The sequence below is a fragment of the Enhydra lutris genome, unplaced genomic scaffold (assembly GCF_002288905.1).
Source record: "Enhydra lutris kenyoni isolate GAN:26980312 unplaced genomic scaffold, ASM228890v2 scaffoldscaffold4, whole genome shotgun sequence".
Lineage (NCBI taxonomy): Eukaryota > Metazoa > Chordata > Mammalia > Carnivora > Mustelidae > Enhydra > Enhydra lutris.
In genome coordinates this window covers 10,175,254-10,202,799 of record NW_019154088.1, presented here as the reverse complement: position 1 = coordinate 10,202,799, position 27,546 = coordinate 10,175,254, and the positions used below count along the sequence as shown (strand labels likewise).

The following is a 27,546-nucleotide window of genomic DNA, read 5'->3' as shown; positions in this document are numbered from 1 at the left end:
TTCTCCCTTGTCCCTCCCTCCACCCACGTGCGTAGGCACATGCCCACGCTCTCTCTCTCTGATAAATGAAATCTTTTTTTTTTTTTAAAGATTTTATTTATCGGGACCCAGGCATCCCGATAAATGAAATCTTTAAAAAACATAAATAAATAGGATGCCTGGGTGGCTCAGTCAGTTAAGCAGCTGTCCTCGGCTCAGGTCATGATCCTAAGGTCCTGGGATCAAGTCCCGCATCGGGCTCCTTGCTCTGCAGGGAGCCTGCTTCCCCCACTGCCTGCCACTCCCCCTGCCTGTGCTCACGCTCTCTGAGTAAATAAATAAATAATAAATAAAAATTGAAAAGTTAAAAAAAAAAACCAGGTGTAATTTACATATAGTACATTTTATCCTGTATTATGTATAAATTCTAAGAATTTGACAAATACATACAGTTTAACCATTCCCACAATCAAGATATAGGACAATTCTATCATCCCCACAAATATTGCTATAATTTGCATTTGGTCAAGAGGAGTTATTGTTTCGGTATTAAAAAAAAGTAGAATGTTCTCACGCTCTTTAGCCTTTCCAGGAAGTCAGTGCTCTTTATATCCCTCCTCCATCCTCCGACAACCACAGACCCGTTTTCTGCGCCTAAAGACAGATCTGCCTATTGCAGACCACATAAATAGAATCGTATAGTATGCAGCCTTTTGGTCTGGCTTCTTAGCATAATGCCTTTGAGATTCATCCAAGTGTCAGCACATATTGTAGTTTGTTCCGTTTTCTCGTTAAGTAGTATTCCATTGTGTGGATGTACCATACTTCACCAGCTGAAAAACATCTGGGTTGTTTCCATTTGGAGGCAATTACATCCTCATATGTAGGTTTTTATGTACATGTAGGATTTTTTTATTAAAGATTTATTTTATGGGTGACTCGGTTGGTTAAGCATCGAACTCTTGATTTCAGCTCAGGTCATGATCTCCAGGTTCTGGCTGGGACTAAGCCCGCATCAAGGTTCCTACTCAGAGTTTAGTCTGCTTCAACCTTTCCCTCTCTCTCTGCCCTTCCCCCCATGCTCGTGCTCTCTCCCCTAAATAAATTTCTTAAAAATCTTGGGGCGCCTGGGTGGCTCAGTCTTGGACATCTGCCTTTGGCTTGGGTTGTGGTCCCAGGGTCCTGGGATCGGCCCTGCATCGGGCTCCCTGCTCAGTGGGAAGCCTGCTTCTCCCTCTCCCACTCCCTCTCCCACTCCCTCTCTCACTGTCCCTCTGTGTCAAATAAATAAATAAAGGGGCACCTAGGTGGCTCAGTGGGCTAAGCCTCTGCCTTTGGCTCAGGTCATGACCTCAGGGTCCTGGGATCGAGCTCCTCATCAGGCGCTCTGCTCAGTGTAGAGCCTGCTTCCCTCCCGCTCTCTGCCTACTTGTGAACTCTCTCTCTGTGTGTCAAATAAATAAATAAATAAATAAAATCTTAATAAATAAATAAATAAAATCTTTTAAAAAAAAATCTATTTTAGAAAGAGAGTGCGTGTGGGCAAGATAACTTGAGTTGGGCAGGGGGTGGGTGGCCAGAGGGAGTAGGAGGGAAAAATCCTCATCCCTACTAAGCTTGGAGCCCAATGTGGACCTTGATCCCCAGACCCTGAGATCATGACCTGAGCCAAAATCGTGTCAGATGCTTAACTGCCTGAGCCACCACACAGGCACCCCTAAATATAATTTTTTTTAAAGATTTTATTTATTTATTTGACAGACAGAGATCACAAGTAGGCAGAGAGGCAGGCAGAGAGGAGGAAGCAGACTCCCTGCTGAGCAGAGAGCCTGATGTGGGGCTGGGTCCGGCATCGGGCTCAGTCCCTGGGATCATGACCTGAGTGAAGGCAGAGGCTTTAACCCACTGAGCCACCCAGGTGCCCCTAAATGTAAGTTTTTATTTCACTTGGGTAAATACCTAGAATTGGGATTGCTGGGTTACATGGTAATTGGCATATGGCCTTTACTGTTATCTTTTCCCCTACATTATCTTAATGCAAATTTATAAAATTTAGAAAGATTTCTGGTATGTAATCTCTTTCCTGACCCTTTGAGGTTCACAGATGCACTAGAAATCTATTTTAATACCAACTCATTTTAACAGGGATTTAGATAACTATCAATCAAATCCTATCCTGAAACATTAACTATTAGTAGACATTCATTAAAAGTTACTACAACTTAAGTGTTAAAATGTTAACATTGCCTTCCTGTTAAAGTTCCCCTCTATACTAAAAACCTAACAATGGCTCTCCTTCACCAATGAACAACTGCATCTGATAGACACAGACCTCCTACGACACAAATACCATATTAACCATAGTATGGTGACAGCAAAGAACTTTTTTTTTTTTTTAAGATTTTATTTATTTGTTTGACAGAGAGAGATTACAAATAGGCAGAGAGGCAGGCAGAGGGGCGGGGGAAGCAGGCTCCCTACTGAGCAGAGAGGCCACTGCGGGACTGGATCCCAGGACCCTGAGATCATGACCTGAGCCGAAGGCAGAGGCTTAACCCACTGAGCCACCCAGGTGCCCCAGCAAAGACCTTCTTAACAGTGTGATATAAGCCCTTTCCACAAGTTAAGATTTGTGCAGGAAGTTACTGGGGGAACCCATGTCAAGGTTCTCTTTATAGTCAAGTCTGCTAGTCTACTTAGGGCTTGTAAACAGGTAAACAGAACAACGTGCAACAGAAAGGTCTTTCGAACATGCACATGTGAAAAGACCGTCAGACTGACCACCTGTAGGGGTGACTGATTCAACACCTGGACTTTGAAAGTCAATCTAGAACTGATTCACGCACCGGCTCTCCTGCCAGCTGGATTCAACCGTACCATGCTGTTGAGATAAGTCTGTGTGTCCAGTGGCTCTCTCCCGTCACCATCCCTATTTCATCTCATCCAGTAAAAATCTTCCCTACTTATCTCGGTATTCATCTAAGGGAATGGTAGTCGGGGGTGACAGCATGGCATATAAAATTTAAGCTGAACTACAGATCTGGCTAAATTAAGGCCAATGCCCAACATACTGCAGGTATGGCTGTGTAGGATGCCCCATCTGGCTTCTAGAGTTTCATTAACATTAACGTTGCTCAAAAGCCGTATTTAATATTAAAATACACTGCCAAAATTGAGACCCTAAAATAAAGCAAGTCTCACAGCACTAACGTAATCTTTGTTAAAATAGCATTATTCTGGTTAAGGTTAGACTTCTAATCCCATCAATATGTGAAGATTCATAAACCTTAACATTTAATCCCCCTCCTCATCATTCACAGTATACATTTTGTGATGTCATATCAGGATCAATTGGTAGTAAAGCAACCTAGCTCCCTCTCACTTACTTAAAGGAAATTAAACCTCATCTCTTTAATCAAACCTCCCATGATCACATCAAAGTGGGATAAATATTCTGCACCCCAGAAATGAGACTAAACCCTATGGATAGGCCTCAGAGGTTTTTATGGCTAATTAGCATGCTGAGCTCTTTTTCCCTTATTCATTCCACAAACTAACTACTATAAATAATTTCTACCAGCTAGTATGACCAAACATCTTGGTTTGCTCAGGACTGTCCTGGTTTTAGCACCGAAAGTCCTGAATTCTAGGAAACTCTTCAGTTCCAGGCAAACTGGGATAGATGGTCACCTGACTACCAGCACCTATCATGTACCACCAAGCTCTGGGGAAACAGTCATGAAAAAGGATACATAGTCCTTGACCTCATGAAATTTAAAACTGAGTGAGGGAGACAAATAATAAACAGAAAAAACTCACTACATCTCATGATAAGTGCTAAGAAGAAGAGAATCAAGTGAATGGGGAATGTATCTGAGATACAGTGATCTAAGGAGGCTTCTCTGAGGCAATGACATTTAGGCTGAGACTAGGAACTTTGAAGGAGGGCAGAGAGGTGCAGTTTTCTGGATAGACATCTTCAGATGGAACAGCTAAGGCCCTGAAGCTGGCAACAGCTTGGCTTAGTCAAATAACTAAGAAGAACCAGTGGGACTGGAGCTTGGCAGGCAAGGGGGAGAAGAGCAAAAGGTTGGTTACAGGTAAGAAGAAACCGGATCATTCCAGGGTTTATAAAACAGGACCAGGAGCAAGCATCTTATTTGAAGGCAATGGGAAGTCACCAAATGGTTTTAAGTGGAGTAATCATCCCCAGAGGGTTTTTAAAAGAGCTTTCTGACTGACAGAGGAACAGACCAGAGGGGCCAGAGCAGAAGTGCGGGAAGGAGTCAGAAGGAATCCATAGGAATGTCATCAGAGTGGATGGTGACCTGGACATGAGAAGTAGTCACAAGGACAAAGAGAAGAGGAAGAACTAGAGAGATAATGAGGAAAAGAGTAGAAAGTCACATATGTTTAAATCTGAGATATTAGGGCACCTGGATGGCTCAGTAGGTTAAATGTCTGACTCTTGATTTGGGCTCAGGTCATGATCTCAGGGTTCTGAGACTAAGCCCCATGCTGGGCTCTGCACTGGGCATGGAGCCTGCTTAAGATTCTCCCTTTCAGGGGCGCCTGGGTGGCTCAGTGGGTTAAGCCACTGCCTTCGGCTCAGGTCATGATCTCAGAGTCCTGGGATCGAGCCCCGCATCGGGCTCTCTGCTCTCTAGGGGAGCCTGCTTCCTCCTCTCTCTCTGCCTGCTTGTGATCTCTCTGTCAAATAAATAAATAAAATCTTTAAAAAAAAAAAAGAAAAAAAAAAGATTCTCCCTTTCAGGGCGCCTGGGTGGCTCAGTGAAGCCTCTGCCTTCAGCTCAGGTCATGATCTCAGGGTCCTGCGAATTGAGACCCACAATGGGCTCTCTGCTCAGTGGGGAGCCTTGTTCCCCCTCCCTTTCTCTCTGCTTCTCTGCCTACTTGTGATCTCTCTCTCTCTGTCAAATAAATAAAATCTTTAAAAAAAAAAAGATTCTCCCTCTCCCTCTGCCCTTCCCCATCTCTCTCTCTTTCTCTCCCTCCCCCCACCCTAGAAAAGAAAAGAAAAATTTTTGAGATGTTAATTCCTACTCTTTCTTTCATAACAAAACTATCCATAGAGGAACAGGATTCCAAAGGTGGACACTTGGTTACCTTTTAGGAGTAAGGATTGGAGCCACTGTGTATATGTATGTTTTTGGGATATGGAGGTATTTGTTTTGCTGGAACTGTTTCAACAAGCATCTACTATTTTTATTTTTTTTTAAGATTTTATTTATTTGTCAGAGAGAGAGGGAGAAGGAGAAAGACAGCAGAGGCAGAGGGAGAAGCAGGCTCCCCACCGAGCAGGGAGCCCGACGTGGGACTCGATCCCAAGATCCCAGGATCCATGACCTGGGCTGAAGGTAGACACTCAACCAACTGAGCGCCCAGGTGTCCCACATTAATTTTATTGAGAGAGAGCAATAGAGTGTATGTGCACACAAGTGGGAGAAGGGGGAGAGGGAGAGAAAGGGAGAAAAGCAGACTCCCTGCTGAGCGTAGAACCTGATGTGGGGCTTGGTCCCAGGACCCTGAGATCATGACCTGAGCTGAAATCAAAAGTCGGACGCTTAGGGATTAGGGTTAGGGACTGTTAAGTGTCTGCCGTAGGCTCAGGCCATGATCCCTGGGTCCTGGGATCGAGTTCAACCTTGGCGGGGGGGGGGGCTGCTCAGCAGGGAGTCTGCTTCTCCCTCCCCCTTCTGCTCCCTCTGCTTGTACTCTCTCTCTCTCTCTCTGGAAAAGAAATAAATAAAATCTTAAATTAAAAAAAAAAGAGCTGGACGCTTAAATACTGACCTACCCAGATGCCCCTCCACTATTTTTATTGAAAGAAAATAAATCCAAACAATTAATAGATATATATATATATACACATATGTGTATATATATATATATATATAAGCCCTTCCGACTTAATTCCAAAGTGGCAGTATAACAATCTTTCATATTTCACATGATTGCCACTAAATGTGGCAACTTCCCCTTCAACTCTCCAGCCAAGTAATTATAACTGTAGATAAAATACTGAGTTGTATAAATGCCCACATTACAGAACTGACAGAATCATTTTTCAACCCATTTAAAAGGCACCTAAAATTAAAAAAAAAAAATTCTACTATTGTTACTTGTTTTTACTTGGTTCCCTTTTCTAATATACTTTCTAACTAATGCACATTTCTTCTACCCCTTTAAAGAAGGGGTATCAGTATTACAGTAGAGGGGCTGGAGTCAGAACTCCCAAATTGACACTCTTATCTCTGAGTAAGCCTGCTGTAACCAGAAAAGTCAGAACACTTCCCACCACAGATAGGCCAAGTAGCATTTGCATATTCAACAAAGATTAAGTGCTTACTCCCTGTAGGCATTATTTTTTCTTCTTTTTAATGATTTTATTTATTTATTCCAGAGAGACAGAGAAGCAGAGGGAGAAGGACAAGCAGACTCTGAGCTGAGTGCAGAGCATAATGCAGGGCTGGATCTCAGGACCCCAGGATCATAACCTAAGTAGAAGTCAAGAGTCGGACACTCAACCAACTAACTGAGTCACCCAGGCAGCCCAGGCAGGCATTATTTTCAACTACCCACTCGACATCTCCCCTTAGATCTATCACAGACAACTTTAAACTCTTCACCTTTAAATCTCATCTTCCCCCAAGTTCCCTATCTCATGCCAGGAACAACCAGTCATCAAGTCCTCTCGTTTTATCTTGAATATTCCTTTCCATCCAATCAAAAGTACTTCAGTTGTCTCTGTAAGTACCAAACCAGTCCAAATCAGACATTCATTCAGCAACCACTGACAGGATACCTGCTGCACACCAGGCACTGGCCTAGGTGCAGGGATATTATAGTGAACAAACAGCCTTGCCTGCCTGGAGCTTCCATTCTAGTGGAACTAATGCTTTCCACCATCTCTCACATGGACTCCTCTCTCTGCCACCTAACTGATGTCCCTTCTCCAAATTACTTTCCACATAACAGCCTAAGCAAAGTGTTTTTGTTTTTCTTTATTTTTTTTAAAGATTTTATTTATTTATTTGACAGAGAGAGAGGGAAGCAGGCTTCCCGCTGAGCGGAGAGCACGATGTGGGACTCGATCCCAGGACCCTGATATCATGACCTGAGCCGAAGGCAGAGGCTCAACCCACTGAGCCACCGAGTCATCCCTTTGTTTTTCTTTAGAGAGAGAAAGAGAATGCACACACACAAGGGACAGCACAAGCAGGGCGAGGAGGAGGCTCCTGGCTGAGCAGGGAGCCTGATGTGGGGCTTGATCCCAGGATCTGGGAAGCACAGCCTGAGCTGAACGCACATGCTTAACAGACTGAGCCACCCAGGTGCCCCAAAGCAAACTTTTTAAAAGACAAACCTGACCACCTCTTCAAGCTTAAAAACCTTCAGTGGTTTCTCATTACCCTCAGAATCAAGTCCAAAGTCCTTAACATTGCCAACATGGCCCTACCAATAACTTTAAAACTTTTTAACCCCAGCTCACAGTAAGATCAATTCTACCTCATGAGCCAGTATACTCGTACATGTATATATGCAAAATACAGGTTACAGAAAATAATACTCCTTTTTACTAAGTCTGACCATGATGTTTTCTTTTTTTAAGATCTTTTTTTAAAGTAATCTCTACTCCCAATATGGGGCTCAAACTTACAACCCCAAGATCAAGAGTCACATGCTCTACTGACTGAGCCAGCATCCCTGATGTTTTCTATTTGATTCAATTTCATTTTCATTTTTAATGCTGGTTTTGATTCACTAAACTGACTTTTCCATCTTCAAAGGCTCCAAACAGGGTCTACTAGAGTTTCATTTGTACCTTCTCTTTCCAACCTGTTATACTCCAGTCGCTGTGTGTTTCTTTCAGTTTCATTAGGGTGCTAGGTCCTTCCTGCCTCAATGCTTTTGAGCATGCCAGTCCCTCAACCATGAACACACAACACATCTCTGTACTCTTCATCTCCTAATCTTTTCCTTAACACACATTCCAAATCCGTGTGTTACTCCCTCCGGAGTAGTCTAGGGCCACTTGCCATGCTCTCACAGTATCACTGCTCTTCCCTCACAGCCTCTAATGAAACTGTGATGAAATGACTCTGAGCAATGCCTGCCCCACACTCACCCCCTCCTCTCTGTCTCCTCTAATCTCCTTGAAAGTAGAAACTGTTTCCATTTTGTTGACCCAGTAGCCTCAGTGCCTAACACTGTCTAACACATTTGTTCAAAGATAAACAATCTCTGCCCTTGGGGAACTTACAGTCTAGGAAGGGAGCAATAAATACACCAACAGATCTGGTGTTGAGTTTTTCCTAAAAGCTTCTCTGTTAGAGCTCCTGTTAGACTCAATCTTCCCTGCACAGAAAAGGTGAGTGAAATTAACAAATGAGTTACATCAAGCTGGATGCAACATTAGGACACAAGTTAAAAGCTTCACAAGCAAGGTGCCTGGGTGGCTCAGTCCTTAAATATCTGCCTTTGGCTTGGGTCATGATCCCAGAGTCCTGGGATTGGGTCCCACATCGTGTTCCCTGCTCAGCAAGAAGCCTGCTTCTCCCTCTCCCCTGGCTTGTGTTCACTCTCTCACTAACTCTCTGTCAAATAAATAAATAAAATCTTGAAAAGAAAAAAACCCAAAACCAAAAACTTCATTCTTCTCGCAAGTTTTTCATCCTAGACTTCTACAAAATTCTGCTCTAATATAAAAAAGACCACATGGGTGCCTGGGTGGCTCCGTCAGTTAAGCCACTGCCTTCAGCTCAGGTCAGGATCCTGGAGTCCTGGGATGAGTCCCACATCCAGCTCCGACACCTCTCATGTTCTCCCTCTCTCTCTCCCAGTCCTCTCTCTCACAAATAAATAAAATCTTAAAAAAAAAAAAAAGACTACAAAAGAGGCACAACTTTTAAATTTCCCAATTTAAACTGGCTGCATGGCTTCAGTCAGTTAAGCATCTGCCTTCAGGTCAGGGTCCTGGGATGAGTCCTGTGTTGGGATCCCTGCTCAGCGGGGAGTCTGCTTCTCCCTCTGCCTCTCCCCTGGCTTGTGGTCTCTCTTCCTCTCTCTCTCAAATAAATAGAATCTTTAAAAAAAAAAAAAACTTCCCAACTTTTATAGGGAACGTTTACGGAAGGATACTTTGAAACAATGGTATTTTTTTTTTTTACATATAATATGTAAAAATAACTGCTAGAAAATACTTAGGGGCCTTTTCTTTCTTTCTTTCTTTCTTTTTTTTTAAGATTTTATTTATTTATTTGACACACAGAGAGAGAAATCACAAGTAGGCAGAGAGGCAGGCAGAGGAGGGGGCAGGAAACAGGCTCTCTGCTGAGCAGAGAGCCCAATGCAGGACTCGATCCCAGGATGCTGAGATCATAACCTGAGCCGAAGGCAGAGGCTTAATCCACTGAGCCACCGAGGTGCCCCGGACCTGTTCTTTCAAAGACAAATTTAATTATTGCTACTTCAAGTATATAAGCAGAGAAAAAGAGGACATGACAACATCACCATTTTAAATAAGAGAGGATATTATGAAATAAAGCATTCCAGTACGCAAGTAGCCCAATTTTTTTTCTTAAGGCAGAGTAAAGTTTTCTTAAATACTGAGTTGTATTGATCTGAACAGAGAATGCTATTCCTTTATTATCTTGGATGCTTTTCATTTTATAAGACCCACTGCATAAATATTATTCGTAATGACTCACATCCATTATACCCATGGAAGTACATGACAGGGTAAAAAACAAAAACAAAAACAAAAACAACAAAACCTTAGGTTTGCCTCAAACTCTTTTCCAAGAGGCACCAAAAGCAAGTATCTTGAGGATTTGCAATTTTAAAATGTTCAAGATGGGGCACCTGGGGTGGTGGTGCAGTCAGTTAAGCATCTGACTCTTGGTTTTGGCTCAGGTTGTGATCTCAGGGCCGTGCGATTGAGCCCTGCATCCAGCTCCATGCTGAGTGCAGAATCTGCTTAAGATGCTCTCTCCCGGGGCGCCTGGGTGGCTCAGTGGGTTAAAGCCTCTGCCTTCGGCTCGGGTCATGATCTCAGAGTCCTGGGATCGAGTCCCATGTCAGACTCTCTGCTCGGCAGGGAGCCTGCTTCCTCCTCTCTCTCTGCCTGCCTCTCTGCCTACTTGTGATCTCTGTCTGTCAAATAAATAAATAAAATCTTAAAAAAAAAAAAAAAAGATGCTCTCTCCCTCTGCCTCTGCCCCTCCTGCTAGCTCTCTAAAATAAAGAAATCCTTTAAAAAAATGTTGAAGGGTATGCCCAACATAAAAAATAAGGTCACTAAGAGGTCACATGTAAAAAGAAATCCTTCAAATTCTCAAAGGTCTGAGTTTTTAAAATCTTTCAAAGTTAAAACAATTTAAACTACTCCAATTCAGTTCCTACACACCTCTCTTCAAATCATGAAAGGAAAAAAGGAAATAGGTCTCAATAAAAAGCATCCCAACAATTCAAACAGCTTCGAGATTTAGAATAGCCAAGAACTTTGCTACCTCAAACATCTTTGTCCAGTTTTCTTCCTGTGCACACAGTACAGACAGGACAGAAGGCTATTTCTCTCCCAAACCACACAGAGTGTCTTACCAAAAAGATTAGCTTGCACACAGACAGTAGTCTCAGTCGTTAATATAAATGAGTACCTGGGCTGTATCTGGTAAAAATGCAGAGCCCAGGGCTCTATCCCCTGAGGGTCTGATTCAGTAGGTCTGGGATGGGAGCCCCTGCAAAGTACATTTTAAACAAGCAACCCAGGCAGCTTCTGACACAGACGGTCCTCCTCCCACCACCAGGAAAAATCAGCATAGTAGGTTCACCTGCCTTACCTTCAGCAAGGACTAAGTTGGAAATAATATTTCTAACATAATGACTTTTACTCCCATCTGGAAAACCTGGGAACAAGGACCTCCTTTCTAACTGCTACACTCTTACACTAGACACTCAGATTTCTTATGGTTTTATCTTTTCCACAAGGACCTTACAGTAGACAGCAAATATGATGTTATACCCACAATGAAGACCTAGAACTAGATGGAGCAGCCCAAGGTTGCTTGGTTAGAAAGGCCCAGATGCATTGATTTTATTCTGAGGATTCCAAAGACCCCCAAACCAGCCTGACTTTGATTTTCTCCTAAAGGTCTTTGGTGAAAACTTCTAGAGGGCAGAGATCTTTGTTTTTCACTCCTCTGAGAGGCTGGTGCATTGCTGAAAAGACAGAAGGCACAGGCGCCTCTGTTAGGATGTGCAGGGAAAGGGAGTTTTGATCTGGTTCCCATCTGATAAAAGAATGCCACCTAACCGTGGCTGAAAGGAAGAAAGTTGAAATTGCTGTTAAATTCTATTAGGTATTACTTACAAATTTTATGCTAATTTCTTTTTATAAACAGATAAGAGCAGGGTTTAAAGTTGCAATCCCAGTGTCCACTTTGGAAGAGCTAGCTCTCTGTGGATCAGGTAAAACCTCTCTACCACAAAAGGGAGCTCTGAACTCATTTCATTTGTTAGAATTCTGTGGGCAATCATTACAGACAGAGTAATTTGCAGCTTAGTTCATTCACCATCAGAACAGATGTCTTAGAGTGCTTTACCAAGGAAGCTCCCAAATAATCTTTTTAATTGTTATAACAATTTCCTCTACACTACTGAATGTACTTTACAAACATGAATTCTAGCAACAAGGAAAATGACCACAAAACATCATTCTCATTTTGCACTCTGAAAAATTAAAAGACTAAGAAATTGAGTTGGTATAGTGAAGAGTATGTGCCTTACTATCGTGAAGATTTGGAGTTCAAATTCTAACTCTACCAGTAACAAGTTGTGTGAATCTAGGTAAGTTTCTTCTTCAACCTCCATCTTCCTCATATGTAAAATGGAGAAAATGACACAAAGTTCACCATAATCTGAAAACTTGACAATATAATATAATATAAAACTTGACTAGTTCACCCCAAGCACTACGTAAATGGTAGCTGGTGTTTTTACTGGAAATACCCACATTTCTAAATTAAAAAAAGAAGAAAAAGTTCTAATCCTCATAAGTGCCAATCTAAAATTATCAAACTTTTCCAGCCAAGAATATATTTTTTATATTTTTGTAAATTTCAGGAGCCTTTCATAAATTTCAGGAGCCTTTCAGTGAGAACATTTTCAACTTACCTTTCAATTCCTATCCCCAAACAAGGTTTTCTCCCTTTGATGAAACCCCACTACTTTCCCACCTCATACCATTTTCAAAACAGTCCTCTTTTCTTAAACATATTTCCAGGCCCTTCTTCTTAAAGTCCACCCATTTCACGCCCTAATACTTTAGTCCTGAGACCTGTGGCCTTATACAAAGAACCCCCAAGAAGCCATTTATACAAAAGTCTTAGTTTGCAAGTGTTCATACCAATATTAATTCTTACAAATACTTGATCCTTTTAATAGCCCAATTAGATACTCAAGGCTAATACTGTATCTAGAGTTTACAGTTACAGACAAAAGATACATAGCTAGAAAATAGCACAGCCAGCCTAGAACTCAAAATTTCAGATTCTAAATTCAGTACTCTCTCTTCTTTTTTTTTTTTTAAAGATTTTATTTATTTATTTGAGAGAGAGACAGTGAGAGAGAGCATGAGTGAGGAGAAGGGCAGAGAGAGAAGCAGACTCCCCGTGGAGCTGGGAGCCCGATGCGGGACTCGATCCTGGGACTCCGGGATCATGACCTGGGCCGAAGGCAGTTGTCCAACCAACTGAGCCACCCAGGCATCCCAGTACTCTCTCTTCTTAACTTATAAAGCTACTACCTCTTACATACTCTTTGTATCATTTGTTCACAAAACATGGAGGGGGGGGACTCTCTTTCAATCTTCTAGTATCACTAGAGCACTGCTGTAAAAGACAGCTTCCTCCCTACAATATTTTCTAGAGCATAAAAACAATTCAACCCCAAGACAGTGAGACCAAAAGTTACTTTCAATCCTGCACAATCTTCAAGTAAGAAAGAATTCTGGGATGCTGCATGAAAAGAGCCAAGAAGCCTCAGTCATAGCCCTTCCAAGTTCTCCTATATATTTCTCCACTTTTGGCCTCTTTCCTTCTCCCAAGAGTTTTCTTTGGTCTGACACCTCAACGGGGACCCTTCTCAACCACAAACGACCCTAGTTGCCAAACAGATTTGTGTCCACAGCTAAGTCTTCCTCATCAAGCACGGCACAAGTTCCCCGGAACGTTTAAGGGTGTCTCTCCTCCAGGTCCACACCTCTAGTCTGAAAAACTTCATCTTCCAGAGCCCGCACCATCTCGCCCCCCGCCCCCACCACCCCCACACTCACCCTTGCACCTCCTCCAAAATCTCCCAGCCTCCCGGGTTGGCGGGCGATACTTCCTATCTCTCCGGGCCCGGATCGCCGGGCCTGCAGCCCGCCGCCCCGATCTGACCCCGGCAGATCACGGACCCCTCTGGTCCCCCGAGCCCGAGGCCCACCAGCCTGGTCCCTGCCCCGCCTCCCCGCCCAAGGCGCCAAGTCCTCGGGGTTCCGTCTCCAGGCCCCGGCCGGACTCTGAGGGCCCCTGGTGCTGCGGAGAGGACAAGAAAGAGGTGGCAGCAGAGATCAGGGTACGGGGCGGGCCGGGAGCTCCGGCCGGGAGGCCCCGGGCCCGGCCGGCTCCAGGCTCCCGTGGCCCGGACTCAGCCCTCCCGCTCCGCCGGCCCGCGCCTCCGCGGCCTGCCCTCACCTGATCCAGGTTCTCATCGCTGCCGCTGTCCTCCGTGTCCGAGTCGATCACGACGCGGCCTTTCCGCTTCTTTACCATGGTGGTCCCCCGGCTCCCACGCCGGACGCCGCCCGGACTCCCCTCTTGCCCGCCTGCCAGTGGGACCGCCACTGCCGCCGCCGCCGCCGCCGCTCGACCCACACAAAGGCGACCGCGCATGCGCGCTCCGCTCCGCCCCTGGCCCCGCCCCCCGCTCGTCGCACGCCGTTCGCCGGCGCCCGGTGCCCCGCCCTGCCCCACCCCCGACGCAGCGTGGGAGGTGGGCCCCCGTACAGGGTTGGGTTCCGGACAGTCGACAGCGGTCCTGTACTCTGCTCGGGCCTCTGGAAGCTTTGGGTGTGTCTCCTGTGCGGGGCCGGAACTTGGTGTGCTACGTACCTGTAGTGAACTGGCGCTGCAATCATCTGGGTCTGCTCTGACAAGCCTTACAACTGGCCTGCACTGATGGAGTGTCAAGTGCGCCGTCAGGGGCTTGCTCGCGTGGAAGACACAAGTCGGCTGGACCACGCAGAGGGCACCAGTCAGGGAAAAGCCTGCCTACCTGGGCTGTGCCCGTGACACCTGAGCTGGAACGTGGAGGATGCATCCGAGTTACCCAAAAGAAGAACAGAAGGAAGGTTGTCCCAAGCAGAGAACCGCATGGGCAAAGGCCCGTAGATAATTGAAAAAATTGGGTTCAGGGAACTGAAAGTTCATTATGGAACAGGGAATATGGTGTGTGTGGAGGGACTCAGGGGCCACATCCTTCAGTGCCTAATAAGTTATATTCAGAAGTTTGAACCTCAGTATTGAAAGACTTTAAACTGAAGAACGACGTTATTAGCTTTGTGTTTTAAAAAGATTACTCTGGGTGCAGTGTGGCGAATGAATTAGAAGGAAGGGAGACCAAGGGCAATGAGGCCACTTAAGCTGTTGGTGTCATTACGGCAGGCGATGATGGTGCCCCAAACCAAAGAAGAGGCAATGCAAATGAGGAGAAGTGGATGGATTCTGCATAATTTGGAAGGTAGAATTACCAGGACCTGAATATTATTTGGGAGAGAGTGTAAGGCGAGGTCCCAAGCACAAGTGATCTCTTAGATCTTGGCTTAGGAAGCTGATGGTGAGTGGGCCCTTCATCAATATGAGAAACACAAGTGTAGAGGAGGTTTGGGAAACTGGTGTATGAAGGAAAAAAGTTCAGTTTTTAGCTTGTTGAGGTCAGTTAATTAAAAGAGCAACCTCAGGGGCACCTGGCTAGCTCAGTCTGTAGAGGATATGATTCTTGACTTTGGGGTCATGAGTTTGAGCCCCATGTTGGGCATAGAAATTACTTTAAAAAATAAAGGGCAATTTCGGAGGTGATTTCTTTGTGGGATTTGGAATATAAGGTAGGGAACATTAGCAATAATAATTTGAAAATGTTCTCAAAACTTTTGGGGAGTCATTAATTCTTTGTTCTGCAGTGAACTTGGGAGTTAGATCCCAGTCTTCCCTGGGCATTACTGGATACAGGCAAGCTGATAAGTTTTTTCTCTCTGGCTCCCTTTTTCTTTTCCCCTTTCCTGTCTAAATTTTATTTTCTCCAGTAAGTTATAGTATCATAAGTGTGTATGCCTTAGAATAGTAATAAAAGAATATATCAGACGTAGAGGAATCCCTGGAACTAAACACATATCTAGATATCCAATTTGCTGCCGCATGAAAATGCATTCAGGATTTAGAGAAAATTAAGGCCCAATTCCCTTTTTACTCCAAAAGATTTTTCCTAAGATATAACCCCTTGACCTCTCTCCTCCAACATATTCTTGGAACTGACCCCATGGCAAGAATGACTCAAATGACCAAGCCGGTTTCCCTATTTCTAGCCACCCTGAAGTTTGATGCCTTTCTGTGAGGACCCTCTTTAAATGTGTTAATAGAAAAAGACCAAGGGTCACCTGGGTGGTTCAGTTGGTTAAATAACGACTCTTGATTTCAGCTCAGGTCATAATATCAGGGTTGTGAGAGCCCTGTGTTGGGACTCCACGCTAATGGTGGAGACTGCTTAAGATTCTCTCCCTCTCCTTCTCCCCACCTCCCTTCCCCCTTGCCCACTCTCGAACATGTGCTCTCTCTCTAAAAAAAACTTAAGGGGCACCTGGGTGGCTCAGTGGGCTAAAACCTCTGCCTTCGGCTCAGGTCATGATCCCAGGGTCCTGGGATTGAGCCCCGCATCGGGCTCTCTGCTCAGCAGGGAGCCTGCTTCCACCTCTCTCTCTCTCTGCCTGCCTCTCTGCCTACTTGTGATCTCTTCCTGTCAAATAAATAAATAAATAAATAAATCTTTTTAAAAAACCCAAAACTTAAAAGACCATAGTAGGGGCACCTGTGTGGCTCAGTTGGTTAAGCCTCTGACTCTTGATCTCAGGGTTGTGAGTTCAAGCTCCATGTTAAAAGACTGTAATATTGTCAGTGACCTATGACTGCAATTAAGAAAGATAGGCTTTAGGGCACCTGGCTGGCTCAGTTGGGAGAGTGTGCAACTCTTGATCTTGGGGTTGTGAGTTTGAGACCCATGTTGAGTGTAGAAGTTACTTAAATAAATAAAACCAAAAAAGTATGTTCTTTATTTGATTGAAATCTATTGATTTTGCTCTTTCTTCAAGGAGTCATCAAATGATTCATATACTGAAGTTAGTCCATATTGAGAGTAAACAGTGTCTTTTTTTTTTAGATTTTATTTATTTATTTGACAGAAATCACAAGTAGGCAGAGAGAGGGAGAAGCAGGCTCCCTGCTGAGCAGAGAGCCCAATGCAGGGCTCAATCCCAGGACCCTGGGATCATGACCTGAGCCGAAGGCAGGAGGCTTAACCCTCTGAGCCACCCAGGTGCCCCTGTCTTTTTTTTTTTTAAGATTTTTTTTTTTTAAGATTTATTTATTTATTTGACAGATCACAAGTAGGCAGAGAGGTAGGCAGAGAAAGAGAGGGGGAAGCAGGCTCCCCGCTGAGCAGAGAGCCCGATGCGGGGCTTGATCCCAGGACCCTGGGATCATGACTTGAGCCGAAGGCAGAGGGTTTAACCCACTGAGCCACCCAGGCGCCCCTTTAAGATTTTATTTATTAGAGTGTGCGCACAAGTGTGCACGAGCAGAGTCAAGAGGAGGGTCAGGGGGAGAGGGAGAAGCAAACTCCCTATTGAACAGGGAGCCTGATGCAGGACTCAATCCCAGGACCCTGGGATCATGACCTGAGCCAAAGGCAGACGCTGAGCCACCCTGGTGCCCCGAGAGTAAGCAGTGTCTAGATTGAATGAATAAACATATTATACTCTAAATTTCCTCTTGAGTTGGCTTCCCAGAGAACCCAACCCTTAGTAAAGTGAGGATAATGATTATATCTGTCTCTTTGGGTTGTAATAAGGTTTAGATTAGTTAACATATGTTGAAAAAGTGCTTAGAGTACTTCCTGGCAAAGAGTAAGCACTCAGTAAATGCCAGCTATAATTGTCTAGGGAGGAACTGTAGGAAGAGGGTTGAGATAGGAGATTTTTATTTTTTAATTTTTACACTTTGATGCTTTTGAGCTTTTTACATTGAGTATGAATTTTTTATCATAATTTTTTTATTTTATTTTATTTTTTTAAAGATTTTATTTATGTAACAGACAGAGATCACAAGCAGGCAGAGAGGCAGGCAGAGAGAGAGGTGGAGGCAGGCTCCCTGCGGAGCAGAGAGCCCGATGCGGGGCTCGATCCCAGGACCCTGGGATCATGACCTGAGCTGAAGGCAGAGGCCTAACCCACTGAGCCACCCAGGCACCCCTTATCATAATGATTTTTTTAAAAGATTTTATTTATTTATTTGTCAGAGAGCACAAGCAGAGGGAGTGGCAGGTAGAGAGAGAAGCAGACTCCCTGCTAAGCAGGGATCCCAATGTGGGACTAGGTCCCAGGACCCCAGGATCATGCCCTGAACTGAAGGTGGAGGCTTAGCCGACTGAGCCACCCAGGCATCCCTCATAATGGGTTTTTAACAGTTTTGTGGAAATAGAATTTTTTTTCCCACTATAAAAATTATTCCTACTGGAGCACCTAGCTGGCTCAATTGGTGGAGCGTACAACTCTGGATCCCAAGGTTGTGAGTTCCAGCCCTACAGTGGGTGGAGAAATTACTTAAAAATAAACCTTAGGGGGGAAAAAAAAAGAATGTGGTAATACGTGCGTGTATGTGAACATTGAGAGAAGGTCTGGGGAAACCATTACTGTGTATGTTTACCATGGTTTTTCTGTTTTGTTTTTAAGGTTAGATGGAAATTTTTTTTTAAAGATTTTATTTATTTATTTTAGAGAATGAGAGAGAGCGTGAGATGGGAGAGGTCAGAGGGAGAAGCAGACTCTGAGCAGGAAGCCCAATGTGGTATTCAATCCCGGGACTCCAGGATTATGACCTGAGCCAAAGGCAGTTGCTTAACCAATTGAACCGCTCAGGTGCCCCCCTCCCTTTTTTTAAAAAGTAGGCTCCATGCCCGGCATAGAGCCCAACTGCCTGGATGGCTCAGTGGGTTGGGCGCCTGCCTTTGGCTCTCATCATTGTCTCAGGGTTTTGGTTGGGATTGAGCCCTGCATTGGGTGCCCTGCTTCTCCCTCTGCCTCTCTCTCAATAAATGAATAAATCTTAAAAATAAAAAAAGAGGGGCGCCTGGGTGGCTCAGTGGGTTAAAGCCTCTGCCTTCGGCTCAGGTCATCATCCCGGGGTCCTGGGATCGAGCCCCGCATCGGGTTCTCTGCTCAGCGGGGAGCCTGCTTCCCTTCCTCTCTCTCTGCCTGCCTCTCTGCTTACTTGTGATCCTTGTCTGTCAAATAAATAAATAGAATCTTAAAAAATAAAAAAAAATAAATAAAAATAAAAAAGAGGGGGACACTTAACCAATTGAGCCACCCAGGATGGCTACACGGTCCTACACAGTGTTGCAGGGTCCTTCTTTTGGTTAGCGGACCATTTGCTTATTTATTTTTAAGTTTTTTATTTAAATTCAATTTAATTAATATGTACTGTACTATTAATTTCAGAGGTAGAATTCAGTCATTCATCAGTTGCATACAATACCAGACCTTTTCTTAATTAATGAGTTCAGGGTCTGAAAATTAGCTCAGATGCAAAGGTGGGAGAAGGATGTCACTTTTTATTGGGGCAGCTGCCCTCAGCCGGTTAACCACCCGACCTTGATTTCTTCTGATTGAAAATTAAAGATTAACCCTGTTAGCCCTTGGAGATGCTGTATTCTGTTAACCATCTCCACAAGTCTCTGAGGTTCAGGCAGCCTTGGCTGTCACTCTGCCCTTTCTGCTATTAGAATAATTGTATCTACCTGGCTCCTTAACTACCTGGTAGTTAAGTGCTGCCACCTGGCCTCTTGTTGCGAGTTCTATCACCCCATTACTGTTGTGAGCCTGGTTTTGTAACAGTCTCTCCTACTGTCAGTCCTGGCCTGCATTTTTAGCACGTAGTGAAATTTCAGTGATGCTGTTGCACCTCTTTACCATCTCATTCCCTGTGGCTTTAGTAAGGGGAGTATCCTCTTGATCTTCCCATGGAACGTAATCGTTCGGTGGGAATCCCAGCCTTCCTACAGCACATCTACTTCACTGTGCTTCCCTGAGTTTTTAAATCTGTTCCTACACGATGTGTCCTGGCAGTTTTGACATTTTTTTCCCCTCTTTGTATGGGTTGTAGTTTTTCACACTCCTAAGAGCCATTCTGGTAGCATTTCCTGGGGCCTTGGCAGAGTGATAACTGTTGTATCTCAGGAGAATGTTTCCAAATCAATAAATTCTCCCTAACCCAATTTTATGGTCTGGTTCTCTTGATCAAGCACCTGCAGAATCCAGTCCCTTGTTACTCCCCCAGCTCCTGGCATTTTATGTGTGGCTAGTTCTTGCAGTTCCTTTGGGGGATAGCACCTTAATGAGTCCCAATAAATCCCTCACTGGGTTATGTACCGTTTTAACCCTGGTTATCAGCCTAGTATCCAGCAGGGAAGTAAGAGCAGCCTTTGAGAAGGGTACCTGCAGTCTTACAGGGTCTGGTCTTCTGCATTGTCTACAAAGAAGAGGGAAGCACTAGATGATGGGCCATTTTTGCACATTCAGAGGGTGTAGGAGAAACTGGGAATTCAAGATCTGCAGGGGCACCGATCAGATATCTCCATCCCACATGTCCTATTCCCGTTATTTCCCAACTAGGATCTTTAGCCAGCTTGCCTTACTTGGGAGTTTAACATCATTGGATCTTAGACTATTGTGTTAATTATCCTGGTCCTCAGCTTTCCCTGCCCTCCCACTACAGGTGATGAAGCCCTCTTCATATGCCCTTAAGGGGGCCCTCTGGCTTTCACATTTGGCTTTCAGTCACGGTGACCCAATTTCACTATTCTTATAGTTACTCTGGCCCCTAAATTTATTTTTTTTCTTTTTTTTTTAATTTTTTTTAAAGATTTTATTTATTTATTTGAGAGAGAGACAGTGAGAGAGAGCATGAGCAAGGAGAAGGTCAGAGGGAGAAGCAGACTCCCCGCGGAGCTGGGAGCCCGATGCGGGACTCAATCCTGGAACTCCAGGATCATGACCTGAGCCGAAGGCAGTCGCTTAACCAACTGAGTCACCCAGGTGTCCCTGGCCCCTAAATTTATTTGGTACATCCCACCAATTAGTATGTTCCCTTCTGCCAGTATAGTATCCCCATTCACCAATGATAAAATATTTAACAGTTTAACCAAATCTTCATTTCCAGCTGTGTGTTAAGTGACCTTGTTTCTATACATCCTTTCATTGCCTGCTTTCTTGGATCAATCCTAGTACCAATCATTGTAGGTTGGATTCTCCAAGAAGCAGACTCTGAGATGGAGTTTAGTGTGCAGGATATTTACCAGAGAGTGTCCCTGGGAATTGACAACCACGAAGGAGAGAAAAGTGGGAGAAGTTGAGCTGTAGTGTGTACCTGACAACAGCGTCAACTAATCACATGGGTAATCCGAAGCCAAAATAGATGGTCAGTTGTCCCACACTGCGCTGAAATGTTCAGACCTTTATCGCCCTGCCTCAGTCATTCATTAGATATAGGCCATGTGGGAAGGCTGTGACCTTGAGCACAGGGTCTCTCTGTAGTTAGCTGGACGCCAAAGTATCTGAAAGCTAAAGGCCGTCAGCTGGGCCAGCAAGTCCTCTTTACTGGATGTCACATCTCTGTGTCCTTCTGGACACTGAGGCACAGAGAGGTTCCCAAGGCCACACAGTTAGTAAGTAATGGAACATGTCTGACTCTAGGGTGGCGCTCTTAACTGCTGTCAGCAATTCTGTGCCTCTCCCTGGCAGACAAGCAACTCCAGCCTGCTAACCTGGAGCAACCAGGAACCAGCCGGCAGGAAAGAACTTTAGGGGAAGGCAGGTGCAGCTGACTTTGAGTAGAGAAGAGAGTGGCAGCCTGGGGAGACTCTGAACTCAGTGTTCCCCAGGCATAATACCATGCTTTTCTTGCCCAGCTCCTTCCTTTTTCTCTCTGCCTCTTACCTCTCTGCCTTGGACTGGGTGACTCTACTTTTCAACCCAAAGTCATCCCCTAATGCCCCATTGTGAGTATGAGATCATATTTTCCTACCCACTACTCTCATGTACTTTGTGTTTATTACTACTAGAGGATGGCATGGTAAAACTCCTTTGCTGCACTGTGCTGTTGTTGTGTGGGGTTTTTTGTGGGTTTTTGTTTGTTTGTTTGAAGAGGAGAAGATGGAGAACAGGAAAAAGAAGAGGAGGGAAAAAAGAGGAAAAGATGAAATCAAAAGGAGAGGAAGAAGGTCAACTCCTGCTGTGTGGAGGGCAGAGTTTAAGACCAAGGTTTCTTTCAGCGTCTCCTCTGGGGTCTTTATTCATTCAACAGGTTTGTTTGGGTGCCAGCAAGTGCCATACATTTCTAGATTCTGTTCCCTTGAGTAAAATATAATTTGGAGAGTTGGGTGGAGAATGTGAGGTGCATTTCAATCACTCGCAGGCCCTTTTAAATTTATGTTTTAAAGTACAAAATTAACACATGCCCGTTGTAAATAACAAATCCAAATACAGCAGTGTATTTCCTCCCAAAGAGGAAGCTCTCACCCTCATGCCCCTTCTCTCCCAATCTCACTCCCTAAGAGTAACTGTAGGACCAATTTGATACCTATTGTGCCAGACCTTTTGGGACACATAGGTAAACACATCCAAAACCAGAATTGGGCAATATGTAGTATCCTATAATATAACCTCTCCCAGCAATGTTAGACTGGCTTGACAGACAGCCCTAGGGGTACATGGGGGTCTGAGAAAACACCTTGGGAGACTACAAGGTAATGTCTACCTCATCGGCCTGCATGCATGATTAAGTTGCGCATGTCCAATGGGACCTGGGCTTCCTTGCATGCAGGTGTTCCCTCTGCTAAATGAGAACTGATTTTCAGACGTTATGAAGACAGCCCTATCTCTGGCCTCTCTCAGTATAGCTGCATGATTCATAACCTTTTGTTCCTACCTCAGTACACATAACAGATGCTCTCTATATTTGATATGTACATACCCTGAATTGTCCTCCATAATCAAAACACACACACACACATACACACACACACTTCAAGAAGGCATGTCAGAATCCCAGTGAGTGAACAGGATGTTTCCATAAGGATAATCTTATATCTTTTTTTTTTTTAAGATTTTATTTATTTTGAGAGAGAGTGGGAGAGGGAGCACAAGCGGGGGAGGAGCTGAGGCAGAGGGAGAGAGAGAATCTGAAGCAGATTTTTTGCTGAGTACAGAGCCCAACACAGGGCTCCATCTCACAACCCCGAAATCATGACCTGAACCAGCCAAAACCAAGAGTTGGACACTTAACCAACTAAGCCACCCAGGCTCCCCCAATAACCTTATGTCTTTAAAAATTATTTTTTTTAAAGATTTTATTTATTTATTCGACAGAGAGAGATCACAAGTAGATGGAGAGGCAGGCAGAGAGAGAGAGAGAGAGAGAGAGGGAAGCAGGCACCCTGCTGAGCAGAGAGCCCGATGCGGGACTCAATCCCAGGACCCTGAGATCATGACCTGAGCCGAAGGCAGCGGCTTAATCCACTGAGCCACCCAGGTCCCCTTTAAAAATTATTTTTATAAGTTATTTGGTCACTTTTTAAAGTATGATTATTCATTAATTGAGACCTGTATCAAAACTGATTGTGACACACTCAGAAACACGAACGCAAATGAATTCCGTAATTTATTTTATTTATTTATTTATTTATTTATTTATTTATTTATTTGACAGACAGAGATTACAAGTAGGCAGAGAGGCAGGCAGAGAGAGAGGTGGAGGCAGGCTCCCTGCGGAGCAGAGAGCCCGATGTGGGGCTCGATCCCAGGATCCTGGGATCGTGACCTGAGCTGAAGGCAAAGGCTTAACCCACTGAGCCACCCAGGTGCCCCGAATTCCGTAATTTAAATTCATACTTTATCAAAAGCCAAACTTGTGGTTTATTTAGCAACACAGGATTCCCTGACACATTCAGGCGTCACACATTCAACTGAGCACCTGGTCGATGCCAGGCACTGAGCCGGGTGCCAAGAAACAGAGGTGAACAATGCACCGTCAGTGGTTACGATCTAGTAGAGGGTTATTGAACTTTCCTAAGAAGCACAGCAAAGCTTATTTTCACTCAGGCAAAGTCTGTTACTGTGGCTCTCAGAGATGCTCTAGAACCACGGTCCTCTTCTTGTTGGATTAGCAATGCAGGGGGGTTCAATGTTGTGGCGCATCCTTCTCAATAAATGCTTTCACAATAACTGCAGCAGGGAGAGAGAATATCAGATGGTCTTGAAATTGAAATGAAATGCTCTGGCCTGAAATTGATAAATGTCACTTCTCCTAATCCATTGGCAAGAACTAGTTGAATGATTGCCTAATCATAAGGAGGCAGGGAAGTGTTATCCTCTGATGTACCTGGAGGGAGAGAAAAACTAGATTTTGATGAACACTTGAAAATTCTACCTTGTATTAATAATTATATGACTTGATCATAACACATTTCATTTCCTACTGCGGGTTCCAGTAAAAAACTCTGAGAAAATGCTCAGCCACTTTCTTCTCTCTCTGCCCTCCCCACATCCAGCAGTCACAAGAATTGTGGAGAATTAGCAGACCTGTACTCAGAGGCCAGTTCTGCCACCCCCCTGCTTCTGTGAAAGTCAGGTCACCTAATCTCTCTGAGCTTCACTCTCATCAGACCTCTGAGGGGGGAAATAGTATCGGCCTTACGAGATTGTGGTAAGGCATGAGAGACATGATAGAGTAAATTTCTGGATCCAGGCTTGACGCTGTGTGTGAGTTTGGTCAGTAGAAATTGTCCCCCTTCTGTCAAGAAGAACTCTTACGGGACGCCTGGGTGGCTCAGTTGGTTAAGCAGCTGCCTTCGGCTCAGGTCATGATCCCAGCGTCCTGGGATCGAGTCCCACATCGGGCTCCTTGCTCATCGGGGAGCCTGCTTCTCCCTCTGCCTCTGCCTGCTATTCTGTCTGCCTGTGCTTGCTCTCTCTCCCTCTCTCTCTAAGAAAAAAAAAAAAAAAAAGAAGAACTCTTACACTTTTCTAGATGTAATGTCTGTTGCATAACTCCGTGCCTTTGGGCCTGTGTGCTTCCTTGGGACTGATTTTCCTCCTCTCATCTGCCTGTTAAACCCTTATCTCAGGGGCACCTGGGTGGCTCAGTGGGTTAAAGCCTTTGCCTTCGGCTCAGGTCATGATTCCAGGGTCCTGGGATTGAGCCCTGCATCGGGCTCTCTGCTCAGCAGGGAGCCTGCTTCTTTTCCTCTCTCTCTGCCTACTTGTGATCTCTGTCTGTCAAATAAATAAATAAAATCTTAAAAAAAAAAACTTATCTCAGTACTCAGATCACGTCCTTCTTCTAGGAACTGCTCCCCAAGGTGAGCAAATAAGCAGATAGGATACAGAGGAGTGTGGATAATGAGCAGGTACCCTGTAGAGAGCCTGCAGATATGGTTCGAATCCCAGCTCCACCACTTCATCAGCTATGAAGGCCTGCGAGTAGCAAGTGACTTAACATCTCTAAGACTAAGTTTACTCACCTGTGAAATAGGTAGGATATTCCTACTTACTTCACAGGATCATTGTGAGGATTAAAAGGGAAAATGCCCCCCAGATGTTAAATTCACTGTCTGGGCCCTAAGCGTTCATGACACCCTTCTTTGTGCCACCCCTGTACTTGGTACCTGCCTCTACTGTAATTTCTCTCGCATTGTGCTGCTCTTACTTGTTTGGTGCCATGCCCTGTGCTAGACTATGTACTTGCTGAGCACTGTCCCAGAGTTCAACAATAATATCGAGATTTTTTTCTTAATATCTAGCTTGGGAGTTTTTAAAAAAATCCCAAGCATTATGCTGAACACTTTACATATATTATCTCACTTATTGTTACTTTTTTTTAAAGATTTTATTTATTCATTTAACAGAGAGAGAGAGATCACAGGTAGGCAGAGAGGCAGGCAGAGAGAGGAGGAAGCAGGATCACAACCCTAGCTGAGGGCAGAGGCCTTAACCCACTGAGCCACCCAAGTGCCCCCTGAATGGGTCTTTAATCCTGCCATTACTATTTGTCTCTGTACCTTGATTTTATTTTCTCTTGCTGCAAATCATTTTCCTTCCCAGTGTTACCAGTCAGCTCATGAGTATGTGGTAAATACATACAATGGAATATTAGTCAACCTTGAAAAGGCAGGGAATTCTTTTTTAAATTCTTTTTTAAAATTTTTATTTATCTATTTGAGAGTGAGAGAATACATGAATAGGGGGAGAGGCAGAGGGAGAGGGGCAAGCAGACTCCCGACTAAGTGGAGAGCCCAACATGGGGCTCGATTCCAAGACCCTGAGATCATAATCTGAGCTGAAGGCAGATGCTTAACTAAGCCACCAGTGCCCCAGAAAAGGAAGGGAATTCTTTTTTTTTTTTTAAGATTTTATTTATTTATTTGACAGAGAGAGACACAGCAAGAGAGGGAATAGGCATGGGGAGTGGGAGAGGGAGAAGCAGGCCTCCTGCTGAGCAGGGAGCCGGATGTGGGGCTCAGTCCCAGGACCCTGAGATCACGACCTGAGCCGAAGGCAGAGGCTTAACCCACTGAGCCACCCAGGCCCCCAATAAATAAAATCTTTAAAAAGAAGAAAAGAGGGGGCACCTTGGTGGCTAAGTCATGACCTTGAGATCATGACCTGAGCCAAAGGCAGAGGTCTGAGCCACCAGCCACTGAGCCACCCAGCTGCCACAGAAAAAGTATATTTTAAAGTACATGACAAAAAATCACTACTTTCAAGGTTTTTACCCTCCCGTTCGAGAGAAAAGGCTTGTATGCCTAGAGCAATGAATGAGCACCTTAGTCATGTTTATAATCTAGTTTTCACTTGAACATAAGTGCCGGTGTCACAGTATAAAGCATAAATATTATAGGGTGTCAGAAGGAGAGCAGTCATTATGAGATGAATGCATTAGGGAAAGTTTTTAAGGAGAAGATGGGATTTAAGATGTGTTCAGAATAGATGGAGTCACTGTATCAATTAGCACCTATTGGTTGGAAGTGGTAGAAACCCAACTTAGACTAATTTAGGTAAAAAGAATTTATTGTGCTTAGAAATCAGGGGAAGACTAAAAGCCAAGCCATGGGAAGGTAATAGATGCAGCTGGGCCTCAGGAACTACCGGAACTGGCAATATACATGCTGAATGGGTCTTTTTTTTTTTTTTTTTTTTTTTTAATTTGACAGAGATCACAAGTAGGCAGAGAAGCAGGCAGAGAGAGAGAGAGAGGAGGGGAAGCAGACTCCCCGCGGAGCAGAGAGCCCAATGTGGGGCTCGATCCCAGGACCCTGGGATCACAACCTGAGCTGAGGGCAGAGGCCTTAACCCACTGAGCCACCCAAGTGCCCCCTGAATGGGTCTTTAATCCTGCCATTACTATTTGTCTCTGTACCTTGATTTTATTTTCTCTTGCTGCAAACCATTTTCCTTCCCAGTGTTACCAGTCAGCTCATGAGCTCAGCAGGAGCCATCAGGGTTAAAAGGAGTATTTTCCAGTTTTACTTCAGAAAAACCCTGGGAATAACCTGATCTGCCTGACCACTGGACCAATAAGCTAAAGCAGGAGGAGGAGGGAGTCCTAGAGACCCTTGAGACCAACTGCTGGAGAAGCAGAAAAGGGAGAAATGCTGAGCAGAAACAGTGTTAACTGATTATGAGGAGGAATGAGTGTGGTTTAGGCAGATACCAGTTGGGCTGAGAAATTGAGGGTAAGTACGAGTAACATACATGGAGTAGGGGATTATGGAGGGTTTAGAATTTATGCAGTGGAACATCTAGAGGCCAAAGGAATCTGGTGTTCAGCTCTGGGTGCCACATTTTAAAGTGGAAAAAGATAAACTGTTGTGCCCAGAGCAGGGCAATCACTAGACTGAATGTCCGTTTATATAAGGGCAGTAGCTCTCAGGGTGTATCTGAGTTTGGAGGGAGGGAGTGAAAGCTCGAAAGATAGCAAAGATAGGCTTTAGAGTCAGTGAGAAGAGGTTTAAGAGGTTTTTAAGGCAAGGATTTCCAGCTTAGAAGGATGTGGGCATTTAAAGAAACGGAATGTAAGAGGAGTTAGGGTAAATATGATCCATTCAGATTCAGACATACAGAGTTTGAGATGCCAGTGCTGTATCCCACAGCTGGAACTGCTGTCAAGAGATTGGAAATAT

General features: G+C 44.5%; 1 protein-coding gene across 1 annotated transcript in view; it reads right to left on the bottom strand.

Annotated features, from left to right (window-relative positions):
- Positions 1-13,934, bottom strand: part of LOC111161337 (RTF1 homolog, Paf1/RNA polymerase II complex component) — a 55,219-nt gene extending 41,285 nt beyond the window's left edge. The window contains exon 1 of the mRNA XM_022524933.1: positions 13,737-13,934. Within this exon, the coding sequence (XP_022380641.1) occupies positions 13,737-13,934 (198 nt within the window). The remainder of the gene's footprint in view (positions 1-13,736) is intronic.
- Between the last annotated feature and the right edge of the window lie 13,612 nt (positions 13,935-27,546).